Source organism: Cryptomeria japonica, chromosome 10 (assembly GCF_030272615.1).
Source record: "Cryptomeria japonica chromosome 10, Sugi_1.0, whole genome shotgun sequence".
NCBI lineage: Eukaryota > Viridiplantae > Streptophyta > Pinopsida > Cupressales > Cupressaceae > Cryptomeria > Cryptomeria japonica.
In genome coordinates, this window is record NC_081414.1 from 740,436,634 (window position 1) to 740,448,205 (window position 11,572).

The 11,572-nt window shown below is 33.4% G+C and overlaps 1 protein-coding gene across 1 annotated transcript; it reads right to left on the reverse strand.

The window, feature by feature from the left end:
- Positions 1-5,136: 5,136 nt before the first annotated feature.
- LOC131054953 (uncharacterized oxidoreductase At4g09670) lies at positions 5,137-6,965 on the reverse strand. Its single transcript, XM_057989557.2, has 2 exons — positions 6,265-6,965; positions 5,137-5,844 (listed from the first exon to the last, which is right to left on the reverse strand). Exons 1-2 carry the CDS (start codon positions 6,727-6,729, stop codon positions 5,230-5,232), a joined length of 1,080 nt encoding a protein of 359 aa, XP_057845540.2. The 5' UTR covers positions 6,730-6,965; the 3' UTR covers positions 5,137-5,229.
- Positions 6,966-11,572: the final 4,607 nt, after the last annotated feature.

Genomic DNA, 11,572 nt, shown 5'->3' on the forward strand with positions numbered 1-11,572 from the left:
GTCGATTCCTGCCACCTCAGCTTTGGCCTTGGAAATCCTATAAATACCCCTCATTTTGGAGCCATATGGATCCCATCTCATTTCATCTTATGCATTGTTACTATAGGCATATCGATCTAATCTCATATCAATTTAGGAATCATTACTATAGGCAATTTGCATTTCGATTATCTAGTAATTAGATTTGGAATTGATCATAGCATGTTAATCTAGTTTCTTACATCATACATTTCATATCATCTCCATAATCAATCATGATCAATTAGCTACTCAACTCTTGAGTTGCCACTTTGGAGGTCATTGCTCCGCTGAGAGCCCATCAATCCAACACCTTCAAGGTCCTCAAAAATAGAGGAAAATGGGACATTTCAAGGAAGGCTTATGGTTTGCATCTTTGATTTAGTTTTTCAATTAAGCTTTTCAATTATGTTTTTATTGTCTCATTATATGTGTATGCCTCTTATAATAACCACATTTTTAGCATCACAAAAAGATGTCAAGATATCTGCAAATCTCATAGAATAAAATATTTTCCATTATATAATTCATAAATAACTATATATTCTCCATTTAATTATGTATTATAATTTAAATTATATTTTTTCTATACTTTATAGTATAATTAACTTTGTATACTTATAATTCAAAATTCAAAAGTGCATAAAGTTTATTATAATATAACCTTTATATACTTTAAAGTTTGTTCACTTCTTAATTATAATAAACTTTGTTTCACTTTGAAGTGAAAGCTTATTCATTTATTAAATTTATTCACTTTTAAATTATAATAAATTTTATTCACTTATAAGTGAAAATTTATAAGTGTATAAAATTTATCCACTTTTGAATAAACTTTATAAGTGAAACTTTATTCACTTTTGAATTATAAGTAAGAGTTTTTCACTTTAGAATTATAATATAAACTATATAAAAGCTCTATTAAATAAACTTTATACGCTTTTGAATTATAAGTGCATAAAGTTTTATTATTTATATCTATATTATTTATAAAGTTTATAAACATACCTAATAATAAATTTTATAAAGTTTTATAACTTTATATATTATATATGAAATTTTAAATTATAATATTTAAATTATATTATGATGCTAAACTTTAAAGTATATTAAAGTTTAACATAGTTTAATAAATTTTACATTTTACATTAACATCATGTTTAATATTTTATATTTAACTCTACTTTTTAAATTAAAATTAAATATATATTTAATATTAAAATAAATGACAATAAAATGACAACTAAAATGTTAATAATTTAAATTTAAAAATAATATTCAATATTTCAACATAAATATTAAATATAAAGATATATTGAAAAATAAAAAATATAATATGAATATTGTACATTTATATAAAAATATATTAAAAATTAAAAAATAATAATTTTTTTTATTAAACTATTTTTTTTTTAAATTATTAAGTAAAATATATAAAATTTAAGATATATTAAAAAAATTAAAAATTATAATATAAATAGAATACATTAAATAATAAAAATAAGTATAAATAAAATATAGTTAAAAAATATATATTTAAAAAAATAATATAGAAAATATATATTAAAATTTAAAAAAAATATAATTAAAAATTTATTAAATGCGGCAAGAGAGAGAGAGGTGGGGTGTGGGCCCAAACCGGACTGCATACTTTCAGTAGGCACACAGGCATCAACCGACATACTTGCCTTTCCTTTTCAATGCCACCGGAAAACGTGAAAACGATCCTCAGGAAATAGCAATAACCGACATACTGACACTTTTCCGACTTAAAAATCCCCATACAAAAAGCTTGTCGGCTTAATAATCAAATGAGAAATAAATCATGTTTTTATTAATTTTTGTTAAAAATTGTGCATGTTAATTTTTGAAAAGAAAAAATATCATTTTAGTTTGAAAAATTTTAAACATCGATTGGTTGCCAAGGACAATGACTAATAACAGTTTAATCTATTTAAGAACATCATGAATGCATAAGTATCCTACCATCTGAGGAACTAATAATTTTAAAGCTTTAGCTAGTTAGTTAGGTAGGTAGTTGGCTCATTAGCTAGTTAGCTAGTTAGCTAGATTAGTTAGTTAGTTAGTTAGCTAGTTGGCTAGTTAGCAAGCTAGCTAACAAATTTAACTAGCTAGCTAGCTAACAAACTTAACTAGCTAGCTAGTTAGTTAGTTAGTTAGTTAGTTAGTTAGTTAGTTAGCTAGTTAGTTAGTTTGCTAGTTAGCTACCTAGCTAGGTAGTTAGCTAGCTTGTTAGTTAGTTAGCTAGTTAGCTAGCTAGCTAGTTAGTTAGTTAGCGAGCTAGTTAGTTAGTTAGTTAGTACTTAGTTAATTAGTTATTTAGTTAGCTAGCTAGGTAGCTAATTAGCTAGCTAGTTAGCTAGCTAGTTAGATAGCTAACTAGCTAACTAGTTAGTTAGTTAGTTAGTTAGTTAGTGTGTGTGTGTGTGTGTGTGTGTGTGTGCATGGTTGTAGGTGTGTGGTGCATGCGTGCGCGCGCATGCGTAGGGCGGGCAGCGTGTGTGTGTGTGCACGTGTGCATGGGGCGGGAGTGCATGTGTGTGTGTGTGTGTGCGCGTGTGACATGAATTATAGAAAATATTTGTTTCTTTTAGATTAAGGAACCAAATATGTTTCTTCCCATTAACAATAAGCAGTGGCAATTTTGAATATTTATCTAAATTTTCAAAAGCAAGGTTAAACTAAGTTACCATGCCTTTCAAAATGGTTTATAAACATCCTAACACTTGAATTTTGCTAGCCAAGGCAGATAAATAAAATTAAAAATGCAAGAATATTCTTCCATTGTTCTGTATTCATAGAAAAATCATTAAAACACATATAAGTAATCAAATGTTTCTATGGTGGGGATTTACAAAGTATTAATGATCTAATATCCATTATAAGCAAGAACTACCCATCGATCAATTGATTCTTAAGATTCTTAGAATGTAAAGAACTAAACTATATTATAAACATTCACAATTTCCAAGACCCTTACAGTCAAATCAAAGAAAAAAAATTCTAAGAAGATTCTCTCACTAGCTTAAAAATATATTTTTAAAAAGATGTATAAAAAGAATCTTATTTTTACTCTATATTTTACAAAACTTTAAAGAAATAAAAGTGTAAGAAACTTAAGTACATGCATTAGAAATATGGCTTAAACATTCTATTTGCATTATTTTAAAAAATTGGCATTACTTTTGTGTCTTCAGAATGCTTTCATTGCTATTGGATGTGCATATTTAGTTACTAAGTTGTGGAAGAAGCACAACTCTTGGTTCAACTATAGCGTTCACTAAAAGATCTTACATGACCCCATAAAAAGGATTGCAATTGTTGATTATTATTATTAAATTCAGTTTTCACATTCTACAAATTTGTACTCACCCAAATATTTTACCATGCTATTGTGGTATTTTTTTCAATGTAATAAGGATATGAATAAAAATCTATTTTCTACAATTTATGGTATAAACTATAACTTATTTTCTTTAAAAAAGAATAATTGTTTTTGATTCCATAACTACATTTTTTTACGTTTTTTAAGAAATTCAATTTTTCCTATCTTTTAAAAAAAATGTATATTTTTAATTCCCAACTTTTTTCCCAAACAAATTTTGCTGCTATGATTGATGTCACTTCTGTAGCATTTCATTGATATTAACTACTTTGTAATTGGAAGTGTCATGAATTGAATAAAACACAAAATATAATATAATTTCTAAAAGACCAATTAGTTTGGTAAGATGCATTAGAGCTAAAATATATTGAATGTTCTTTTAAAACAATGCAATTATAGTTGAGCCAGCAGGGGGATAAATTCTGTATAATGCTTTGAGTACAAGCTGGATACGGAACATAGATCTCCTGGTTTTTTAGATGAATTTGTTTTATTGTTTTTTTGTTTTTTGTTTGCTTATTATTATCAGTTTATGAATGTATCAGTGGGTTTGCATGACAATGCACAAGTCACAAGTCTGGTTAAAGGTAATAGGACTCCCGCCTACCTCATGTGAGTGATCCTATGATCTGATTTGCCAAAAACAGGACTAGTCAAGTTCTAGCCATTAAAACTACACCATATATGGGGATTTTGGCTAACAAAACAGAAAGCCATGGTAAGTCTATAAAACAACAAAAAGAGAAACACTTTAAGGCCATGTTAAATTAAGCATGAGTGCAAACAGTAGGTATTCCGTTTTTTCAGTGTTTGCATCTATCAAATATCACTAACTTTATGTTTTCATACGGCTGCTTAACAACATTTTCTGCTTAAATTTAAGCAGTCAAGTGTTCCCATACAACTTTAAAATTGTAAAAAAAAGATAATTTAGAAGAAATAACCAGTGACTGCTAAACAGCCGCATGGAAACATGCCCTAACAGTAAGAGGAGAGTATGGTAAATTTAAATAATAAAAGAAGAATACTTGGAGCAGGGTCCAATGCAGAGGTCCTTAATCCGCTGGCAGATTCCTTCACCATGAAAGATTTGCAGTGGTGGTGTCACAAACAAGTAGGATTTTGCAAGCAGGTGTTGGAGTGGGGAAGGGAGTGGCTGACAGCTTGTAGCACCCGTTAAAGAGATTGTAGGTTTCATTGGTGCCAAATGACAATTAGAAGCATATGAATCATGTGTACCCTGTAAATGTAGATTCACATGATGCAATCCATAAACTGGACCCAATTGGTGTTGCAGGCCTCAAATGATGGTGTCAAGGGTTTCAAAAGACAGTGCAAAGGACTTCTCCAGAAGCCTATGTTTATTGTTTGTGAACAACCTTAAAAGCACATGAAAAGTGTCAGGATAGAAGCTTGTATCAATAATGATAATTGACTCAGGAATCTGATCAGAAGTTCAGAAATGATTGTTTCTGTTGGTGAATAATAGTTTTACTTTCTAATACAGTAGGTATAAGCCTGATACGTTCTACCTAGTACATTAGGCTCTCTGGAATATATTGTCTTTTGTGTGTTTTACCATATACTGTATAAAGCATATAGAACTTTTTATTCTCATAAAAATCAGTAAGGACAGACAATGGAAAAATCTGTACCCCTATTTGGTTGCAGACTTAAATTTATATACATTAAAAACAATAAGTTGAAGACAATGAAGAAATGCTCATATTTTTTATACTCAAATGCACTCTTAGATTTATCTGCATTAAAAATAGACCATGTGGTTTAAAAGTTCATTAAATACTTCACAATGTAACAGAAATCAAGCCTTCCTGGATAGATGTTTTAACAGCATTCATCACTATCTGTGTTTTCCTGGAAATGGAAGGCCATTGAGAATCAGGTTTTCCTCCAGAATCTTGGATTCCCTTAACCAGCCTCGCGAATTCTTGAACCATAAGAGTCTCCTGAGGAAATTCTATTGTAACTCTGTGCTCAGTGGGCCCTGGACCCCAAACAGTGTGCGTTTCAGAGAACTTGGTGTTTGTGGAGGAGAAAAATGATGCAGAGTTCTCCTCATAGGGAAGTGTAAAATCATAAAGATTCAGATTTCCTTTAGACCCATGGATACTTAGATCCATGGTCAGACAAGAGTGAAATGAACAATGAAAAGTTGCCACCCTCCCATCTTGCCAATACAATGTAGCTCCACAAGATGTGATCACCCCACCTTTATTCAAAACAGGTCTAGGATGTGCAATCACACTCTGAGGCATTTCGTAATCATTAGCCCATAAAATTGCCCTAATACAGTACCATCCAACATCACCCAATGCACCAAGTGCATCCAAATCCGGCTTGACCCGGATGTCCTCCTCAAAGAACTTACCAGATCCTTCAAATGTAAAAGTACTGTGGACCTGCAAACAACCATAGTTGCAACATTTTTAAATTGCAAATATAAGAGCAATCTGCACCTACATCACTATTTTACTTTCGGTAGAAAAGTAAATTACCACCAAACAAGCAATGTAAAGAAATAAACCCAGATGACTGGATTTCACTATTCTGTATGTTATAAGCCAAAAAAATACAGAAGTGGGGAAAATAATCATGATATGGATTACGCTGGAACAACGTACAGCCATGAAATTACCCCAGATTTAAGAAAAAAGTTACAAAATTAAACCAAGTAGAAAATCGGCATTAAAGCAAATTTGTCTACGGCATGAATTATACAGATTTTAGAAAAGGGCGAGATACTAAAATCCAGCAGAAAATAAACTTAAAAACAAATTGCACTATTAGGTTAAAGTGCCAAAAAAGGAACGAGTACTTACCGTATGGAGATCTCCAAAGAGGTCTGGATTTTGAAGGAAGGCCTTCATTTTGGGAGTTCTAGGATGGTGCATCCACATGGTGCCATCCATGAACTGGACGCCGTTGTTATTGCAGGCCTCTATGATGGTGTCAAGATCTTCAACACAAAGTGCAGGGGGCTTCTCCACAAGAATATGTTTCTTCTTTTGGGCAGCCTTGAGAACCCATTCGAGATGCAGGGATGTAGGCAGAGGAATGTACACTGCATCCACGCAAGGATCATCCAAGAGCTGCTCATAGCTTCCATACGCCTTTACCTCTGGAGCCAAGTTGTTGGCAGAGGCAAATCCCTTGGCCTTGTCAACTGATCTGCTGGCAACTGCATACACTGAGGAATTGGGCGCCATCCCAATTGCTCTCACAAGTTTTATGGCTATGCCTGCACACCCCAGGATCCCAAACCGAACTACATTCTCTTGGGCCATTTTTCCTGCACCACAAAACCTATGTGGATCTCTGTTTTAGGCTATGGAACTTCGATACACATTCAGGGGATCCTTCATACTGTAGACAATGCCGCCTTGCCTTTTTCACGGGGGTTTTGTAGTTAATAAATTTTGTGCTCGATTTGTCTCGAGCTTCTGTACTCTTCTGCTCGAAAAAGCTCTGTAGTATCGCATACAATCACGGTCCCCTGCGTTTGAGAGGGAAATGAAATATGACTCAATATTTTACTGATTTGTTTTTAAACAGGTGTCGCTAAATTATTCGACAATTGCAAAAGAAAAATGAGCTGAAAATTCAGGAAATCAATATTTATTTCCAAGCCTCATCTTCTTCTACGTTTCAAGATTGTTATAGGTTTTTTTATTTTTTATTGTATTTAATAGGCATAGTGTCATCATGTATAATCAATTTGTTTTTTCTATGTTAAAAAATGATGTTTATTTATTATTTTTATATTTATCTTTTATATTCATGTAATTAATTTTAAATTGATTTTTTTTATTGTTCTCTTTTTATCATTTTAATTGAATTTTCAATTTGACTATTCTCTTATGAATTTTTATTAAAATATCAGGTTTCTCCTTCTCCTACCTTTGTGTCTTTAGCCCTCTTGATTTCTATACACAATAATATCCTCACCCTTGTATCTTGCTTGGTCTGCTAACATTTTTAAATTTCTCTTCTCTTTTCTTGCTCTATTTTTAACAATAGATCATGGAGTTTGATCCAAAAAGTTGGAAGGAAAATATTTACACCATTAATACTACAAACTATGCACAATAATAGCTCAATATCAAGATTAGCATTAAAAATTTTAAAGAAAGATTTGAGCTTTATTATTACACTAAGTTTATTTTCTACTTCAAGTTGAAAGCATAGTAAAGCTCTTACCATATGATTTTACATGGAGACTAAAAAGATCATCCCTATAGTCCTTAGACATGAGATTGCCTAAGTGTAGCTTTTTCGGAGAGGAGTGAAATACTTTGAAGAGTAAATGCTAGCAAGGATATTCTCATCACATAAAGTAGATAAAGAGAAGATTATTATAGTCATGAATAAAATTGATCATGATATAAGATTGGTTGACCTTCTAACAAACAGTGGTAGTTGTAGAGCTCTTCAATACAACCTTGTATTTATGAATAATATGAGGAGAGTAAAAATGACTATTAATTGTTTATATTTAGACGATAACGCTAATTAACCATTTCCTAATAAGGAAATAATGTGAAGCATTTATGTGGTTCCTAAAATCTATAAAGGTAGTAAATTATTAAGATTAAAAACTGTAGCATCCTAAAATTGCGACACTTGCAATTTCGACTGCATTTGGGTCTTCACAATGGCGATGCAACACGGAACCTGAATGGAGACCCCGAAACTTGCTTATAACATCAAAAACTGCATTTTTTAGCACCCTGGCCTGATCCTCCTTGCACCCTGTTGTCCCTGGAGGTGGGACCATGGCGCCCAACGCCCTGGTCCTTCAAGACTAGGGCACCCTGGTCCTCCAGGACCATGGCGCCCAGCGCCCTGGTCCCTGGCCCTATTTTGGGCCCGGTCTCTTTTGGGCATCGGGTCTTTAAGTTTGCAATTCGGGAAATAATGTTTCCTGGTCGTCCTAAGGTCGGAAAAATCAGTCTATCAGCCCTAATTGACAAGTATATAAACTACATTTCCCCTCTCAAAAAGGAGGAGGGCATATGTGAGCAAGACGTGGAAGCAATATTCAAACATTCAAACATTCAAGCATTCAAGCATTCCTTCAAGCAATTGAGCATTCTAAGTCTCCATTCAAGGCTAGGTGTTGCATTCAAGACAAGGATTCAACCATTGAAGAGGAGATCACATACTACATACATTACACCTTCGCATGTAAGAATACAAACATTCTTACAACAAGGTATCAATACTTGTTTACATTACAAATATTTACATTTACAACATTCTCATTTCTTGGTTAATTCCAAAACCGGGGTTTGACCTAAAGGCAAACCCCTCATCCCTAACCCCCCAATCGTCCTCTCTTTTCTGTGTGTAGGTTGCAGGTACGCGGCTGTAATTGAAGATCTGGAATCCTTGTGCAGAGACGAACAGATCCCCCTTCGTTTCGCGGATTTTTCGGAGGACCGTGTGCACGCCGGGCGCCATCGTCCCGTCAACTTTCGCTCAAATTTACAGAACAACACCGCCTCGACATTTTACTGCCAATTCCAGGTTCGCAGCTTCATCCCATATCCCTATCTCTGTTTATAAGCGAATATTTCCTACTTTACATGCATTCCTAGTTCAATCTTTCTATCTACATTCTTTACAAAAGAGGGTATCCTTGATGTCTTAACCCTTGAAACTCATTTAGAATCCAATCTTGCATTGCGTGCGATTGGATCTTGTGGGTTTCAACCCCTCTTTTGAATGTAAAGCCTCCCCTAAGTGAAAACCATCAACCCTAGTGACTCTCCCTTCTCTCTCCTTGGGGTTGGGGAGGGGAGAACAACTAGGGTTCGATTTTTCCGCTTTACATTTTGGTGAACTCGACGTGAACATCCTCATTCTGATTATTCATGGTTAGATCTGAAAATTTTGTTTCCTTAATTACATTTCCATGTTTGATCTTTTGCAAATTTTAGAGGTTAATTGCATAAAAACCCTAAAATTTTCTTTTTAGTAATTGAGCTTGTGAAATGTTTAATTGTTAATGCTTGTTTCAGATCTACCCTTCTATTGCAAATTATCAATTCATATTTGTGCTTTAATTCTGAAAATTAAGTGGTTAAGTGTCAAAACCCTAATTTTTAAGACCTTCTTGATTCAACCTTTGACTGATAATTTCACTAATCAAAACACCTCCAAATCGGCTGTAACTTTGGATTCCGCAATAAAATCACAATATCTCTCATCCTTGAAAATTTGGAAAAAAGTTGCGAGGACCGTGTGCACCCCGAGCGCCATTGTCCCTGACATTTTTTTCGAAATTTCGGGAGCTAGATCTTACTGTATTTTTCTGCTAAAATCCAAAATTTTGGCTGATTTTATCAATTCTAACACTTTCAAAATTAAAGTCAAAGTTGGTCTAGCGATTGCTTGGATTGAGGCTTCTAATCATTCAAAAATTGTTGAAATTAAAATTCATATCAAAACTGTGTTTCTTATTGTCCTAAATCTGAAAAGTGTGTTAGCATTCATTCGAAATTTCAGTGCTTTATTCAAATTTTTGCAATTTGTGACTTTTGAAATTAAGTGTTTAATTGCAGCAACCTTGATTTCCACTTTCAAATTTGAATTTTGCATGAAATTGAGTCAACTTTTAAATTTCAAAGCCTGCATTGCTTTCAGTATTCCCTCTAAAATCATAAAATTCAAAATTTCAGTTTCCCTCTCTTTTTCAAAATTCAAATTTTGCATTTTTCAACAATCTTGGTAGGGTTCAATTTTGAGATTGCAACTTTAATTTGGCTTATCTACAGATCTTAAAATCACTCAATTTTTTCAGATTAGTTTTAAAATCATCATAACTTTCATCCCTGAAAATTTCGAAAAAAGTTGCGAGGACCGTGTGCACTCCGTTCGCCACGGTCCCGGACATTTTTTTCGAAATTTCGGAAGATTGTCCTGATTGCATTTAACAGCTTAAATCTAGGAGATTGGCTGGTTTTATTGAAATTTGCTACCTCTAAAATTCAAAATCTTCTCTCTTTCTTTAGTGCATGAGTTTTACAACAATAAGCCCTACTTACACTATTCTCGTTAGACGAAGCCTTAGAATTAAGTCCTTCCAAGGTTTAATTACTGAGGAGATGGAACCTAATTTGAATGGCCTTTTTACCGAGGACATGGGTAATTCCTCTAATCCTCTTAATGATGAAGAAGCTCTCCATGAGGTTTCTGTAGAACAACTTTCAAAATTGGATAACCAATTTGATGATTTTTGACAATGGATGTCTCAAGAATACCCCGATAGTGAAGCTCTTTCATTAATTGAGGGTCTAAAACGTATGGTTCAAAATGATAAGAATGGAATTGATATTTTGCGTGGTATTGCACACATTGTGGATTTGAATGTGATGCCTATGAAGAGTTGTGCCGAAACCTTAGGTTATACACAACCTCCTACTCAAGTTAATCATTCTATTCCTTTGACAACTTCTATTGCTAGTATACCTACTTTTACATCAAACATAATGACTACTTCAATACAAGACATTCCACCTATGATCACTAGTTATGGGGGCAATCCCTCTTCTTCAATCAACCCTCTTCCTTCATTCAATCCGACTTCTTCATTCATTCCTTCAATGAGTGTTCCTATTGTATCTCCACAAATAAACATGACACAAGGGAGCAATTCATTTAACCCTTCCATTCCTCCTTGTAGTGTTCCTCCTTTCCAATCATCTCCAATGACTAACTATCATAGTGTCCCACCACCTTACTCTCTACCTTCTTTCAATAACATAACACCTCCATCACAATCTAACACGTCTAATATGAACTCTTCGACTGAAGCGACCATTAACAATCTTGCACAAACTGTCTCTTCTTTACAACAACAAATTGCCTCTATGAATCAATCTAAGACTAGTGTGCCCACATTTGATGTTGCGAGCCCACTTTCTCTTGACATTGTTCGAGCTATCCCCCCTAAACATGTTGAAATTCCGCATTTGGAGCTTTATAATGGTAAGGGTGATCCTCTAACACATGTTAAGACATTTCAAACAATATGTACCGATTTTACTTATGACCAAAGGTTGCTTGCAAAACTGTTTACTAGAACATTAAGAGATAAAGCCCTACAATGGTATTGCTCGTTGCCTT

What these genes read in the sequence shown, in the direction of transcription:
- LOC131054953 (XM_057989557.2), bottom strand. Translation starts at nt 6,729, where the DNA reads ATGGCCCAAGAGAATGTAGTTCGGTTTGGGATCCTGGGGTGTGCAGGC. An exon ending in TCTTTGGAGATCTCCATACG is followed by an intron (nt 5,845 to 6,264) that starts GTAAGTACTCGT and finishes GGTTGTTTGCAG; the next exon opens with GTCCACAGTACTTTTACATT.